Source organism: Oncorhynchus mykiss, chromosome 4, assembly GCF_013265735.2.
Source record: "Oncorhynchus mykiss isolate Arlee chromosome 4, USDA_OmykA_1.1, whole genome shotgun sequence".
In the NCBI taxonomy this organism is placed as follows: Eukaryota; Metazoa; Chordata; class Actinopteri; order Salmoniformes; family Salmonidae; genus Oncorhynchus; species Oncorhynchus mykiss.
In genome coordinates this window covers 9,556,030-9,573,394 of record NC_048568.1, presented here as the reverse complement: position 1 = coordinate 9,573,394, position 17,365 = coordinate 9,556,030, and the positions used below count along the sequence as shown (strand labels likewise).

At 40.4% G+C, this 17,365-nt stretch overlaps 1 protein-coding gene across 2 annotated transcripts; it reads right to left on the bottom strand.

The window, feature by feature from the left end:
- Window positions 1-3,902: 3,902 nt before the first annotated feature.
- Window positions 3,903-15,854, bottom strand: LOC110522048 (adenosine 3'-phospho 5'-phosphosulfate transporter 1). Of its 2 annotated transcripts, XM_036975602.1 has the most exons (5): window positions 15,447-15,854; window positions 15,284-15,414; window positions 11,301-11,491; window positions 10,880-11,040; window positions 3,903-5,595 (listed from the first exon to the last, which is right to left on the bottom strand). In XM_036975602.1, the coding sequence occupies exons 2-5, from the start codon at window positions 15,301-15,303 to the stop codon at window positions 4,663-4,665; spliced, it is 1,305 nt and encodes a 434-aa protein (XP_036831497.1). In that variant the 5' UTR covers window positions 15,304-15,414; window positions 15,447-15,854; the 3' UTR covers window positions 3,903-4,662. The 2 variants fall into 2 exon arrangements, with proteins under 2 accessions (XP_036831497.1, XP_021455791.1); XM_021600116.2 differs by having other exon boundaries at window positions 15,284-15,854.
- Between the last annotated feature and the right edge of the window lie 1,511 nt (window positions 15,855-17,365).

Here is a 17,365-nt window from a genome sequence, read left to right as displayed (position 1 = left end):
TCAAGTCTTACCATAGTATTTCCACCATGCTTGAAAATAAGGAGGCAGTTATTCAGTGATGTGTGGTGTTGGATTTGCCCCAAACATAGGGATTAGAATTTAGGCCCAAAAAGTGTATGCCTTTGCCATGTTTTTTTGCATACAAGATGCATGTTTTGGAATAGTTTTATTTAGTATATTTGTGTTCCTCTCACTGTCATTTAGGTCATTATTGTAGAGTCACTACAATGTTGTTGATCCGTCCTCAGTTCTGTCCCATCACAGCCATTTTACTCTGTAACCGTTTTAAAATAACCAATGGCCTCATGGTGACATCCCTGAGAAGTTTAATTCCGGTCCTGCAGCTCAGTTCAGAGGTACGACTATCTTTGAAGTGTCTGGGTGGTTTAATACACAATGCACTGCATCATTATTAACTAGACCATGCTAAAATATCTTCAATGTCTGACTTGTTATTGTTACCCATCTACCAATCACTACCATTTTTAAGAGGCCTTCGTAAAGCTCCCTGGTCTTTGTAGTTGAATCTGTGATTGAAATTCAATACTTGACTGAGGGACCTCACAGATGTACAGTGCATTCGGAAAGTATTTCAGACCCCTTACCCATTTCCACATTTTGTTACCTTACAGCCTTATTGTAAAATGTATTACATTTATATTTCTCCTCATCAATCTACACACAATACAACAGGTTTTTTAAATTTTAGCAAATGTATAAAAAAAAAACCAACAGAAATACCTAATTTACATAAGTATTCAGACCCTTTGCTATGAGACTCAAAATGGAGCTCAGGTGCGTCCGGTTTCCATTAATCATCCTTGAGATGTTTCTACAACTTCATTGGAGTCCACCTGTGGTAAATTCAATTGATTGGACATGTTTTGGAAAGGCCACACACCTGTCTATATAAGGTCACACAGTTGACAGTGCATGTCAGAGCAAAAACCAAGCCATGAGGTCGAAGGAATTGTCCGTAGAGCACCGAGACAGGTTTGTGGCGAGGCACAGATCTGGGGAAGGCTCCCAAAACATTTCTGCAGCATTGAAGGTCCCCAAGAACACATTGGCCTCCATTATTCTTAAATGGAAGAAGTTTGGAAACTAGATTCTCTGGTCTTATGAAAGCAAGAATTAACTCTTTGGCCTGAATACCAAGCGTCACGTCTGGAGGAAACCTGGCACCATCCCTACGGTGAAGCATGGTGGTGGCAGCATTATGCTGTGGGGATGTTTTTCAGCGGCAGGGACTGGTAGACTAGTCAGGATCGAGGGAAAGGAACAGAGTAATGTACAGAGAGCTCCTTGATGAAAACCTGCTCCAGAACGACCTCAGACTGGGGCACAGGTTCACCTTCCAACAGAACAACAACCCTAAGCACACAGATAAGACAACCGGGAGTGGTTTTGTGACAAGTCTCTGAGTGGCCCAGCCAGAGCCCGGACTTGAATCCGATTGAACATCTCTGGAGACCTGGACATAGATGTGCATCCAACCTTACAGAGCTTAAGAGGATCTGCAGAGAAGAATGTGAGAAAATCCACAAATACAGGTGTGCCAAGCGTGTAGGGTCATATGCAAGAAGACTCCAGGCTGTTATCGCTGCCAAAGGTGCTTCAACAAAGTACTGAGTAAAGGGTCTAAATACTTATGTAAAATGGTTTTTTTAAATTTTTTTATAAATTTCCCAAAAATTCAAAACCTGTTTTTGCTTTGTCATTATGTGGTATTGTGTGTAGATTGATGAAGAACAAAAATCTATTTAATCCATTTTAGATTGAGGCTGTAACGTAGCAAAATCTGGAGTCAAGGGGTCTGAATACTTTCCGAATACACTTTATGTAAGGGGGACAAAGGAAGGGTTAGTCATTTAAAATAATGTCAACCCATATTATTTCACACAGTAAGTCCATGTAACTTATGTAATTTGATAAGCTAAATTTGAGGGCTTAAGGGCTGAATACTTATGCAAAGACTATATTTCGCATATTTTTTATTAAAAGAAATCCACTTTGACAGAGTATTTTGTGCATATTGTTGACAAAATTACAATTAAATCCATTTTCATCCCACTTTGTAACAAAATGTGATATAATCAAGGGGGTCTGGATACTTTTGCAAGGCACTGTATGGCCAATAAGACATGTGTACAGCCTATACATAGGACATTTATATTGTTGTGAGTCATTCACTTATCTCAAGTGTTGAAGCAAAAGCAGATTGGCTGAACCAAAGTTACTGACAAAGAGAGCTGTAAATTTGAATGTACAACTTTATAAAATGTGAATGCAGTTTGTCAAATCTTTTAGTTGTCTCTATGGGTGATTATTGACTTTATGGCTTGTTTGAATACAAATTCACATTTGCAATTTAATTATACCAGGACAACTGGTCTACAGTACCAGTCAAAAGTTTGGACACACCTACTCATTCAAGGGTTTCTTTATTTTTACTATTTTCTACATTGTAGAATAATAGCGAAGACATCAAACCTTAAGAGAATGTCAAGAGTGTGCAAAGCTGTCATCAAGGCAAAGGGTGACTACTTTGAAGAATCTCAAATATGAAATATATTTTGATTTAACACTTTTTTGGTTACTACATGATTCAATATGTTATTTCATAGTTTTGATGTCTTCACTATTATTCTACAATGTAGAAAAACCCTGAAATGAGTAGGTGTGTCCAAACTTTTGACTGGTACTGTATGTCCTGTTCCAAATGATTTCTAGTCTACCCATTAATGATTGTTAGTGTAAGATAGTGTAACAAATAATTCAAGTATTTGGTTTGATTGTAAAGCTGTACACGTAGGGCTAAATGAATTGCCTGCCAATTGGAAATCCTCCACTTTGTCTGGGTCAGCCAGACCACTAAATGAATGCTACCATACTTAAACTTACATTCGGTATGAAAATGTATGGCATTTATCCAAATCAAATACTTCAATAATATGGTTTGCCTAGTTGAATCCTACACCAACAAAACAAGAGAACAAATAATTGTGCAGGCTGTTTGTTCCAAGAGCTGAAGTTCGAGTCATTCCGCCTGGTTGCAACTCTTGCTGGCATTTGACAGTTAATTGTCTTTTACCTGACCTAACGTAAGTGCGTCTTATTCAAAAATAAGATGGGCATCTTGAATGCTGCTTGAAATCTCTCTTTCCCCTCACTCCATATAAAATAGAACGTAGTAACTCTGCAAAGCTCTTTTTGATGGTCTGCTGGTAAGCTGTGCATTTATTCTTGTGATGCTAGGAAAATAGTAAAACATTTTCTGTGGGGTCACTCTGTAACTTTCCTCATCATACACTATGGTAAGCCATGAGGAACAACACATCAGTCAACTAAAGATGTATGAACTATGCTATTCTTATGATCTGAAAGGGCGGTAAATTTTACTTGAGATCCGTCTGACACAACCTGGACGTTCGTGTAAATCCTTCCTCGATCTCAATGGTAGACTTCTTTAGTTAAGCACATAGATCTCAAGTCAGAATAATGCCAAAAGTGAGACCTCTACCATACCTGCTTCTTTATATGAAACAAATAAAATATTCTCAAGCAGCATTACCTGATCATGAACTGGTAATGATTACAAACATTTCTCTCATGCCATGTCCAAAATGTACAACAATGCAATTATTAGTTTTAAACTAAATTGATGCAGTATCTACAGAGATGATCCAAAACGGGACCTTACTTGGGGCCTGCTCACCATAGTATCTCATGTCCTCTTTTCATAGAGGCCTTATAAGCTTAATATAGTGCCATTCACAATATTACATTACTCATAGCTGAAGGCTTGCAGTATACAGCTCATGTACTAGTGATTACCCCAAAACTACAAACATCAGATTTTTCGTTCTTTGACTGCAGCTCCAGAAGCATATCGCAAAGGCTGAAATCAATAGCCATTTTATTAGTTGTTTACATTTGACATGCCAATGTTGCATGCGTTTGAACTGGGTTTGACAGACAAAACGTACAAGCGACGATTGCTGTGTAATTTTGGGGTCATAGACACTTAAACGGGCATGACTGCTGACTGGTCCAGCCGAATCACTCCCATTGACCTGTACCCTTGAAACCTGACCCTAGGCAACACAGTGACTAAGGTCTGAATTTAATGACCGACTCTTTTGGCATAGAGAAACTACGTCACTACGTCATATACATTCTGGGGACTCTCCCAACAAATCAAGAGGCAGATATGACAGAACATCGTGATTTTGCAGGCAATAACTTTGCAGTGGTTTTAGTTAAGGTAGTTGATGCAAACTATCCACTTGCATAATTCACTCATTAAAAATAACCTCTGTGATAATTTGGCATTTTATTCAAGCAGATAAAGTAGTGACTTAGGCAGTGACATAATTCCTCTATGACAAGAGTCCATCATTGAAATCAGACCCTAGTCACTGTGTTGCCTAGGGTTGGGTTTTTGAGACTAATTGACCTGTGTGACGACGGCTCGGTGCGTGTCAAGTCAAACACCTTGAAAAAGGCATTAGAATCCCTTTCTGTACCTTTCCTATGCAAAGTAGAAACCCAATAAATGAACACAAAAAGTCAAAAGAGACACACAGAGACAGAAAAAACCCCCAACGAAAACGTGGCTTTAGTTTTTGTTTTTCCAGTTCCCTCCTCAGACTCCTCCTTCTAGACCTTCTGCACCTGTGGCTGCGGCGCCCTGCGTCCTGCCTTCATGCGGATGCGGGCGTAGACGCGCAGGAAGAGGGCGAGGAAGACCACGGCCATGCCGAAGCCCCCCACCATTGTGACGGCGTGGCCATACAGGAAACAGGAGAGCAGGATGGCGATGGCCTGTCGAAGGGTCATGATGATGGTGAAGATGGCGGCGCCGAACTGTGCGATGGTGTAGAAGATGAAGAGCTGGCCGCATGCTGAGCACACCGACAACAGCACGGCATGGAATGCAAACTCCGAATGTCGCGTCATGAAGGCCAGCGAGTCGAAGAAGGCGCCCTGCTCCAGCAGAGAGCCCACGGTGAAGAGGCAGGAGAAGAGGTTGACGCCGAACATCATCTGTACCGACGACATCTTGCACTTGAACAGGTTGTCCTGCCAGTTGGACGTGAAGCTGTCGAAGACGATGTAGCCGACCAAGATGACCACGCCGCTGAACGTTGTTACCGTAGACGGGTGCTTACCGGTCGTGCTCGTCAACAAGAACATGCTGACGCCCAGAGAGATCAGAGCCGCCGTCAGGTACTCCCAGTACTCGTAGCTCTTGTGCGACACAATCTTACCCATTAGCATGACGGGGATCACTTTAGAGGCTTTAGCTAGCACCTGGGTGGGGAAGCTGATGTACTTGAGGGCCTCGTACTGGCACCAGCTGCTGAGGACGTTGGAGAGCGAGGCAAACGAGTATTTATACATGGGCGCACCGTGGCGAGGCTGCTTGAATAGGAGACACCACAGGCCAGACACAGTCAGCGCCAGGATGCGGTTCATGAACACCAGGAACTGGGAGTCCTTGAAGCGCTCACCCTCCTCCTCGGGGGTGGAGGCTCCGTACGAGCGTGTCATCACCCTCTCCTGTAGGACACCCCATGTCAGGTAGGATGTCTGGAGAGAAAACAAGATAACATAGATAAGGAGACTAAACTGTATGACGTACATGAGATATAATTGTGAATATGTTGGTATCGCTGTTTAGTCTTTCACACTTGTGGGAATTGGCCTATATTGTTGCACGGTACACCGGTACCATGGTAATATCATGGTACCAAAACATCACAATAACAACATTTTAGAATACCGTAGTATCGTTTCATATGATACAACCAAATTTTTCTGCCCTACTAATCTAAAGAACCTGCTGGCGCCTGTAATAAAACATTCATAAAGTCAGCTACATTTAAGCAACAGCCACTAGTCTCTTGTATGCGCAGGTCCCATAATATCCACTTCACTTTCATGCGCATATCACGTGCGGCAGCTATAACCAGCCAGATACATACCCTACCTGCCCTCACTCACCTGCTTCTCGCTAATTATTGGTTTGATAAAAAACGTTGTTCAGTCATGTTACCTAGCTAGCGAACAACCTGGTAGGTCTAGGCAGATTTGATTGACCCAGGAAGAAAGGAAAAGGGTCTGCTACTCATGAGATGTGCTTCAAAGGTAAGATTAATATAGGCCTAATGCAAGCCTAAACTATATCAATACATCTCTCTTTCTGGTGCTCTTTAAATTTGGTTAGGTGCCTAATGAAATCAAGCTTTATTTATATAGCACATTTCAGACATGAATGCAACAATGCGCCTCACAGAAAAAAACTAATAAACAATGAAAAATTAAATATTTACTACGCAAGAAACACAAGAGGATAAAAAACTGAAAGTCTAACGTTTTAAAAGTTGGAAGCAGTGTGTGTGTGTTTGTGGGAGAGAGGGAGACAGGAAGGGAGAGAGTGTGTGTGATTGTGTTAACTGAAGAGTAAAGAAGGTTTCATGCAGTGTTTTCCCCTTACTGCTACAATGACATGGAGATCATTATGCATGTACAGTTGAAGTCGGAAGTTTACGTACACTTCGGTTGGAGTCATTAAAACTCGTTTTTCAACCACTCCACAAATTTCTTGTTAACAAACTATAGTTTTGGCAAGTTGGTTAGGACATCTACTTTGTAAATGACAAGTAATTTTTCCAACAATTGTTTACAGACAGATTATTTCACCTATAATTCACTGTATCACAACTCCAGTGGGTCAGAAGTTTACATACAAAAATTGACTGTGCCTTCAAACAGCTTGGAAAATTCCAGAAAATGATGTTATGGCTTTAGAAGCTTCTGATAGGCTAATTGATATAATTTGAGTCAATTGGAGGTGTACCTGTGGATGTATTTCTAGGCCTACCTTCAAATTCAGTGCCTCTTTGCTTAACATCATGGGAAAAATCAAAAGAAATCAGCCAAGACTTAAAAAAAAAAAAAAAATTGTAGACCTCCACAAGTCTGGCTCATCCCTGGGGGCAATTTCCAAACGCCTAAAGGTACCACCGTTCATCTGTACAAACAATAGTACGCAAGTATAAACACCATGGGACCACGCAGCCTTCATACCGCTAAGGAAGGAGACGTGTTCTGTCTCCTAGAGATCCGAAAAGTGCAAATCAATCCCAGAACAACAGCAAAGGACCTTGTGAAGATGCTGGAGGAAACAGGTACATAAGTATCTATATCCACAGTAAAACGAGTCCTATATCACCATAACCTGAAAGGCCACTCAGCAAGGTAGAAGCCACTGCTCCAAAACCGCCATAAAAAATCCAGAATATGGTTTGCAACTGCACATGGGGACAAAGATCGTACTTTTTGGAGAAATGTCCTCTGGTCTGATGAAACAAAAAATAGAACTGTTTGGCCATAATGACCATTGTTATGTTTGGAGGAAAAAGGGGGAGGCTTGCAAGCCAAAGAACACCATCCCAACCGTGAAGCATGGGGGTGGCAGCATCAGTGGAGGTGCTTTGCTGCAGGAGGGACTGGTGCACTTCACAAAATAGATGGCATCATGAGGCAGGAAAATAATGTGGATATATTGAAGCAACATCTAAAGACATCAGTCAGGAAGTTAAAGCTTGGTCGCAAATGGGTCTTCCAAATGGACAATGACCCCAAGCATGCTTCTAAAGCATACATCACAAAGCCCTGACCTCAATCCCATAGAAAATTTGTGGGCAGAACTGAAAAAGCGTGTGTGAGCGAGGAGGCCTACAAACCTTACTCCAGTTACACCAGCTCTGTCAGGAGGAATGGGACAAAATTCACCCAACTTATTGTGGGAAGCTTGTGGAAGGCTACCCGAAACGTTTGACCCAAGTTCAACAATTTAAAGGCAATGCTACCAAATACTAATTGAGTGTATGTAAACTTCTGACCCACTGGGAATGTGATGAAAGAAATCAAATCTGAAATAAATAATTCTCTCTACTATTATTCAGACATTTCACATTCTTAAAATAAAGTGGTGATCCTAGCTGACCTAAAACATGGCATTTTTACGAGGATTAAATGTCAGGAATTGTGAAAAACTGAGTTTAAATGTATTTGGCTAAGGTGTATGTAAACTTCCGACTTCAACTGTAGGTACTCCTATAGGCTTAATTTAGAGTTATTAATGTAACTTTAGATGTTCTACAAACATTGGCCTGCATGTTTTGATTTTTAATACACTGTAAGGCTGCATGATATGACTAATGATGATTTGAAAAAGTAGCATGAAAGGCATGAACCCTGCTTTTTGTGTGTGTAGGCTGTACACTCTTCCTCAGTCTCTCATTCATAATTTGACAAGCACTTGATAACGCATCGAATTTCCCGGCGGAATCCCCTTTGTGTGGCCGTAATGTTCTTATCCAATTCCGAGGTGCATATTGAAGATATTGGAAGAACTGTCCACATTTACTTTTAGTCAGCCAACAAGATGAGTAGGCCTAACAAACAGCAAAAGCACTAGTCTATTGTTACTGTAATTGAATTATTCCAATATGTTTTCATTAATTTAATTCCCTTAATCTATTTCATGAGAATTTGTAAGATTCTTGTTTGCATAAAATAGACGGAGACCAGTCTTATCAATAATATAAGTATTTATTCTCGGAGCGCGCTGCCACGTTACCACGAGCAACAGTTTATATACAATAACATGACGTCATTTCATTGCTTCTAGAATGAATCCCCTCCTCCCGACCTAGAATTAAGTGAGTTTAAAAGTTCATTCCAACTCACTAACACACACACAGTTCACACAACATAACTGAATTAACTCTTGACCCCTCATCATTATCGATCACCACTTAGCTGACAGTTCTAATTAACAGAAAACTTAGGAATGCACTCACTGCCTTATCTAAAACACCCCAGAGCTAAGTTTTGTCGGTTCAACCATAGGGTCGGTAACCTATCTGCTTACTTCACCCACAACCCATTCCTCTCTAGAATAGTTTAGAATGGTGTTTGTTATATTTAATTACTCCTTGTTCATGCCACATAATCCCTTCTTATGAACTAACCTTATTAATCAGATATTGTAAAACAGGGTATAGTTTACTTAGTTACAGTTCTAAAAATAGGGATATTGTTTAGTCATTTATTCATAATATTCCTAACATCTATGTCAATCTACTGTCCCCCATATTACAAAAGAAGAACTATTCTATTCTGTGTGAAAAATAAATATTCCAAACAAATGAATACAACCACTACCATCAAAAATACTTTTTTACGCAATGAGGCTGACACAGATCAGAACATTCGGCTTAAAATGTAGGAGTAGATTATAAGCGCTAATGTTCCATTAACAGGAAAACACTATTATCAAAAGTGGCCGCAAATGCGATTATGTAATGCTTTTATTATAAAGGTGCATTTTTAATGGTGAAAATGATCTTCCCCAAACTTGAAACTCACCGCTGCTTATGTATGCCAGTTAGGCTCTCACCCACTGTAAAGCGGATTAATGTGCTTAATTTGAAGAAGTTATTTGTACACTTTAGTTGTGATACAAACCTTATCAAAACATATAGGTCAATGGGCTAGGCTACGAGGTGTGCGACTATGATTAGAAAAAGTCACACAAAAAAAGGCATTGTTTTACACTGGGCTTCATTCACAAGTGATAATATATAATTCACAAGTGATAGGCTAATATTGTCACCCATCAGACTATTCTTGATTAAATCTTGTTACATATACTAAATAAAATATGTGGGAAATTTGTTTTGATTTAGAATGGACTATTATAATTTTCAAAAAAATACACGTTATCTATGTACTTAAATTGTGAATGGAGGACGCTTTTCCCGTTGTTCATTTTCATGCCAGCTTGGTAGGTTATACTCCTGTCGTTAAGAGAAGCAATGTGCTTAATATTAGGAAAGTTGAGAAATAAATATAGTAGGCCTAGCCTATAGAAAGCTTTATAGAGGCCCTCAAAACTTTCTCACACAATTGCATAGCCTATAGAAATGTTGCGCAACATGAGCTCATGGGCTCTCTTGAAGTGTTTGATTTGCATTGATGTCAGTGATTATTTAACCTTTATTTAACTAGGCAAGTCAGTTAAGAACACCTTCTGATTTACAATGACAGCCTACCCTGGCCAAACCCGGACGATGCTGGGCCAATTGTGCGCCGCCCCATGGGACTCCCAATCACGGCCGGATGTGATGCAGCCTTAACCAGGGACTGCAGTGAAGCCTCTTGAACTGAGATGCAGTGCCTTAGACCGCTGCGCCACTCGGGACACCAGAGTGCTGGGTACCAGGCAGTTATCAAGTTTAGTAGGCTATTAATGACCATCAGCAGCATCAGAGCTTGGAGAAGCCCAATTACTGTGACTAAACGGTCACGTGGAATTTGACTGCCTTCCTGAATTGTGACTGCCGGTTTGGTGGTAAAACAGTCACAGTAACAGCCCTAGTCATTCAGGTGCATGTTCCGCAGTGAATTTACTTCATAATATACAAACATATGCTCATTCGGTTCAGAACAACCCAGGGTATGCTGCCATGTCATCTTTTAACCGTTCATCAAACATAGTGATCATAAACGTTGACAGTATATGACATGAGTTTTATGAAATGGAAATGTGAAGTGCACATTTGGACTCAGGTGTTTGGCTCGCTTGTATGAGATCAAAGCAGTATTTATTATAATCATCAACATCTCACCATTTATTTCACGTTACTGTACAGCCACTGCATTCCAATTTATGTGCTTATCAGTGCCCAAATCTGCAATTTTCAACCCATATACAGCATTGAGTGCAAAGGGCTACAACTAGAAAATCTACCCAATCAAAATTCAATACATTTGATTTATATAGCCCTTTTAACTACTTTACCTGAAGTCCCGCAGCGCAGAAGACTAACTTGAAGGCTTGTCTGGCCGACGAGCCCGAGTCAGCGTCATTTCTCGGAGCTATGGACACGTCGTCCAGGAGACCAGTCTTCGATTCACTACCAAACACACAGGCCTTTATGACAGGATAGCAAATGCCACGACCTGGGAGGGGAAAACACTGGTCAGGAAGATATTTTAAGGTCCAGAACACATCAACCATTCACTGATTCATCAAAACAAACACAGTGATCATGTTAACATAGAGAAACTGTGAATTGCAACTTGAAGGATACACCGAGCTTTAACAGATAGAATTCAGAATTAATGTGGAGAAAAATTGTAGGTCTATTTGTGTGCGTATCGTTCTGCGTGCGTGCCAGCGTATATGCGTGCATTATCACCAGTCTGTAGAACATCCACACCTGTTTCGAGGTAGTTGATCCTCTTGAAGTAGCCGATGAGAAAGTAGCCAGGTATGATGATGGTGGCGTAGCCCAGCACGTTGAGGAAGAACCGGAACAACCACACGTCGTGCCAGTCCTGTAGTAACGAAGACTCTTTGTCAGCCGCCAGCGTAGACGGGAGGAGGATCAGCACCAGGCCAGGCCAAAGCCTTCAGCAAATACAGGATAAAAGTACTAGTATTAGTACCGGAGGCATGGCAGGTAAGTTCTGTAATAGACTGGTTAACTATAATAAACTCTCAGCAGCATGTTTTCCCCACATGGTTTTAGAGTGATGGATTGAAATACTGCAGAAGCTTCTCTGATGAGATATTAAAACTTAAGATTCTAGTATTTATTTACAACTTTAGACTTTAGTAGATTATGTGACTTGGGTGGGACATATTGGAAGGTGGGGGACACACAGTGTAATTTAAAGCATAATTAACACATAAACACCCATTGGCCTGAAAGCAGAGTAAAGAGAAGAGACGATCCATTTCTAACAGCCCCGTATTTATACAGGTAACACAACCGATTTCCACCTGTCATGTTCACACTGATCCTTAACACTAGCATCCTTTTCCAGAGATGCCACTAATTTACCTGCACACACCAATAGCTCTCCTCTCCGTTACCCATCTGGGGAGGAAGGGGATGACCTAATTAGGCCGTGTGAAAGGTGTGCTCCCTCCCTGGCTGCTGTGGCACAGTAGTGGATCACTTTCACTGGGAGGGAGGGAGGGCCCCCACCTCGTCCATCACCCCAGAGGCCTGCCTACCTCTGCCTGCATGCCTGACTGACTCACACAAACAGAGGCTCTTTGTTTGAGACTCTACCCCCAGCCAGTCAAGCCACAGAAGCAGCAACAGGAGGAGAAGCCGCCACTGTAGCATCGCCCAGTGCAACCTGGGCTTTGAACAAGCAGCTCATTACACGGTACTGCTACCAACACTCCAGCCGTAGCTGGAAAAATGCGTCCGAGGCAGAAATGTTTTCACATTTAGACTTCGTGCCCCAGTTGCTGGGATTCCATCTACTTATTGCAGGGGTCATCTTTGAAAGTTGCCCAATTGGAAAAAGGGCCGTGTTGCTTTTACAGTACCAGTCAAACATTTGGACAAACCTACTCATTCAAGGAATTTTCTTTATTTTTACTATGTTCTATGTTGTAGAATAATAGTGAAGACTTCAAAACTATGAAATAACACATTTAAAATCATGTAGTAAACAAAAGTGTTAAATCAAAATATATTGCCTTTGACAGCTTTGCGCACTCTTGGCATTCTTTCAACCAGCTTCATGAGGAATGCTTTTCCAACAGTCTTGAATTCCCATACATGATGAGCACTTGTTGGCTGCTTCTCCTTCACTCTGCAAACCATCTCAATTGGGTTGAGTCCGGGTGATTGTGGAGAGCAGGTCATCTGACGCAGCACCATCACTCTTCTTCTTGGTCAAATAACCCGTACACAGCCAGGTGTGTTTTGGGTCAGTTGGATGTTGAGATGTGTCTGTTACATGAACTCTGTGAAGCATTTATTTGGGCTGCAATCCGAGGTGCAGTTAACTATAATGAACGTATCCTCTGCAACAGAGGTAACTCTGGGTCTTTTGCTGATGGTCCTCATAAGAGCCAGTTTCATCATAATTCTTGATGGTTTTTGCAACTGCACTTTAAGAAACTTAAAAGTTCTAGACCTTCATGTCTTAAAGTAATGATGGACTGTAAATTTATCTTTGCTTATTTGAGCTGTTCTTGCCATAAGATGGACTTAACCCTATTTGGTAAAATACTCATCTTCTGTATACCTTGTTACAACACAACTGATTGGCTCAAACACATTAAGGAAAGAAATTCCACAAATTAAATTTTAATAAGGCACACCTGTTAATTGAAATGTATTCCAGGTGAGTACATCATGAGCCTGGTTGAGAGAATGCCAAGAGTGTGCAAAGCTGACATCAAAGCAAAGGTTGGATACTTTGAAGAAAATAAAATATACATTTTGATTTGTTAAAACACTTTTTGGTTATTACATGATTCCATGTGTTATTTCATAGTTTTGATGTCTTCACTAGTTTTTTACAATGCAGAAAATAGTAAAAATAAAGAAAAACCCTGGAATGAGTAGGTGTGTCCAAACTTTTGACTGGTACTGTAGGTACACTGCAACAGTTAGCCAAGGTCTAATTGTTGGAATGATTAGGAATGGATTGATTGAAAAAGCTTAATTTGAAAGAAATCTAGCCATTAAAGACCCTGTGCTTCACTTTGTTCCAGGATGCTCAAAAATGCAGTGGGGGAATTTCTTGAAGGGACACCTTCCTTCTATAAATAAAGACTTAAGGGACAAGACTTATCTTCAGATAACATCAGATGACTTCAAAAAAGGATAGAAAAAACAAATGCATTGTTACTAAATATACATTGCATAATTGATTCTCCTCAGATGTGGAGGGAAAAATAGCTTGTTCAAGAGCTAAAATAGAACTGCTGGGTTGAGGTTTTCCTTTGAAGCTTACTAGGTCTTATGCATGCTGCCATGATAAAGATGGTATGGAAAAAGTTGGCCGAGTTGTAGGAAACCTATTGTATTCTTAATATAAAAATATAAACACAACATGTAAAGTGTTGGTTCCATGTTTCATGACCTGAAATAAGAGATCCCATAAAATGTTCAATTTGCACAAAAAGCATATTTCTCTCAAATTTGGTGAACACATTTGTTTACATCCCTGTTAGTGAACATTTTCTCCTTTGCCAAGATAATCCATCCACCTGACAGGTGTGGCATATCTAGAAGCTGATTAAACAGCATGATCATTACACAGGTGCACCTTGTGCTGGGGAAAATAAAAGGCCACTAACATTTGCAGCTTTGTCACACAACACCATATATTTATCAAGTTGAGGGAGTGAGCAATTGGCATGCTGACTGCAGGAATGTCCACCAAAGACAGATAATTTAGTGTTGATTTCTCTACTATAAGCCACCTTAAACGTAGTTTTAGAGAATTTGGCAGTATGCCCAACTGGCCTCACAACTGGCTTCTTCACCTGCAGGATCGTCTGAGACCAGCACATAAACAGCTGATAAAATGTAGGAGTATTTCCATCTGTAATAAATCCTTTTTTGGAGGGAAAACTCATTCCCAGGCCCACCCATAGCTGCACCCCTGCCCAGTTGTAAATCCATAGATTAGGGCCTCGTGAATTTATTTAATTTAACTGATTTCCTTATGAACTCAGTAAAACCGTTAATTGTTATGTTGCATTTATATTTTAGTTTAGTTGTAGCAAATGGCTTACTTATCGTCAAAACAGTGGCATTGCATCCCTTACACACTTATAGGACTTGAGACTAGTATGTTGGCCTGAACCCATAAATGCCTAAACTGTACATGTTTTTTTCTTCTTCACATACCTGACAGGGCTGGTTCACAAACACAATAATATCCTAGAAAATCTGAACTGTCTACATTCATCAAATTGTAGTAATACAGCAAGCACTGATGGACTAAAAGCTGAAACGTATGAACAATTCAAGACAACATGCCAGATACATTTAGCAATGGCTAGGTTCTTCCTGCATTTATTCATATGGACCTAAGCGAACCTTTTCAGTGTAACTAGTCTACAACCCGTGACAAGGAAAACAATACTATTTACAAACATATACATAACTTTGATAACTTGTAATTACTTTGATTTGGGCATTTCAATCTGGGCTGTGTCAAATGTCAATACACAACACACATTCTCTACATTTCAAGGTAAGTTAGCTAACTAGCTAAACCATATCGTCGAGTGCAGTCTGACAGCTGTTTACATGGGCACGCTCACATTGACAACTGGCAGTTAGCTGTGCTAAATATATATATATTTGCTTTACTTTGGGTTTAAAGTGAATGCAATTCCAAATGGATGGTTAGAGGCATCAGCACGATGTGTTCCTACCTCCATAAAAAAGATGGCATTTTCCACCCACCAACACTTATTCTGGTCTAACACCTGGCGTTGCGAACACGCCGAACAACTCAACCACTTTAGCTACAATGAAGCGTTTACGCAAATTAACTGAGGAAATCCTTAATGTAAAGCTAATTTCTTTCGGGCTGGCTGTTTCCTTTCCCGGTGCCTTCACAACTTATCAATTGCCTATGTGTTCACTTCAATAAAGAATCCCCTTCAGTGGAAACCTGGAAAATGCGAAGCCGGATTTCATTACATAGCTGAGATTGTAGACCTCCGTCGCACATTGCCACCTGTAGGGCTGGAAGAATAAATGCACATGCCCGCTTTACGAGCAGTACCAAGATAGGCAGCTAGTAAAGTGGGCAAAAACGGATTCTCAAATAAAAATTCCTGATCACATTTGACGACGATTTCATGGCGACGTTGGCTAGCTACTAAACTCATGCGAAGAAACGAGTCCGGGTCTAACGGTTGTCTCGCACCGAACTGCGCATGTGCAATCCATCAACTCAAAGGCGTCTTCGATATACATTTGTTTTTGACGAAAATGAAAACGTGTCAGTTTATCAATTTCATGAGGTTGGGGTAATAACATCAGCTGCTTGAGACATTGGCGCGAATCATCTAGTTTGTGCCTTTAGATCTAAGGAGGAATTGTTCACAAACCCCGAACTGATTATTTCGCAAGCGTTCCCGAGAAGTCTCGCGATATTGCGCCTCCGGATTTAGAAACTCTTGCCAGAACTGTATTTATAGGCTACAATATGTTCTATTTTTTCATTGTATTCACAGGAATGTCCCTGTATTGATATGTAATATTATTGTATCAATAAAAAAAAAAACATATCAACCAAATTGCCAATTTATAAAATAGAATGCATGTCGATCTCCCAACAATGTAATAAAAACAATATCAACATTTTTCCAAAACATATTGCAATTAAAGTATTGAACCATTTATATTGGTGAGTTTTAATTTATCCACACTGAAAAGCACACGTTTGTAAAGTTACATATCCCTCAAAAGAGGAAGCCAGGTCAGCCAACATACCAGCAAACACATGCAGTTATCTAGTTGAGGAACACTCAACTCCTTGAACGGAGTTGAGCATCACCTTAGCTAGCAGTTATCTTGACAATGAAGTTTTTTGTCCAAAAACAGACATTCTACAAGCAAAAAACACTGAGTATACAACACATTAGGAACACCTTCCTAATATCAAGTTTGTCAGTGCATGGACTCTACAGGGTCTTGAAAGCCTTCCACAGGGATGCTGGCCCATGTTGCCTCCAATGCGTCCCACAGTTGTGTCAAGTTGGCTATGTCCTTTGGATGGTGGACCATTCTTGATACACACAGAAAACTGTTGAGCGTGAAAAACCCAGTAGTGCTGGAGTTCTTGACACACTCAAACCTATGCGCCTTTCACGTACTACAATTCCCTGTTCAAAGCACGAACATCTTTTGTCTTGCCCACTCTCTGAATGGCACACATAGACAATCCATGTCTCAATTGTCTCAATGCTTAAAGATCTTCCTTTAACCTGACTCATCTACATTGAGATAATTTCCACAACCCCTGCCAAACAGTGGTTTCCTAATCATCCGGACAAACAAATTAGCCTTGCTTATCTGGCTTATTCTGGAGGATTGACTAATTTTGTCAAGTCTAGTTTATGCCCAAATAATGACTTAAGTCACTCAAATGCTTGTGAAAGAAAGTAGGCCAACATACAAATAGAAGGTAAAACATTCCCCACAAACAAAGAAGAAATGAATCCCTTATTGAAAGGCTTCTTTCTTCTCTGGTCCCAGTCTCACCTTGAGCCTGTGTCTGAATATTCATTATGGGCAGACAGAGTATACAGAGAACAGACAAGTGATCTGGGTGAGTGGAATTTACAGACTTATTGTACTAAAGAGGGTTATCAGGAAGAATCAAGCAACAGGCAAATAATGTTTTACCAAAAGCTGCTGACAGGAAAATGAGAAATAAGGAGTTTTGTAGTTATCAATGAGGCTTTGTTCTCCCAAGTCAGCATCCTACAATGTTTAGAACCATT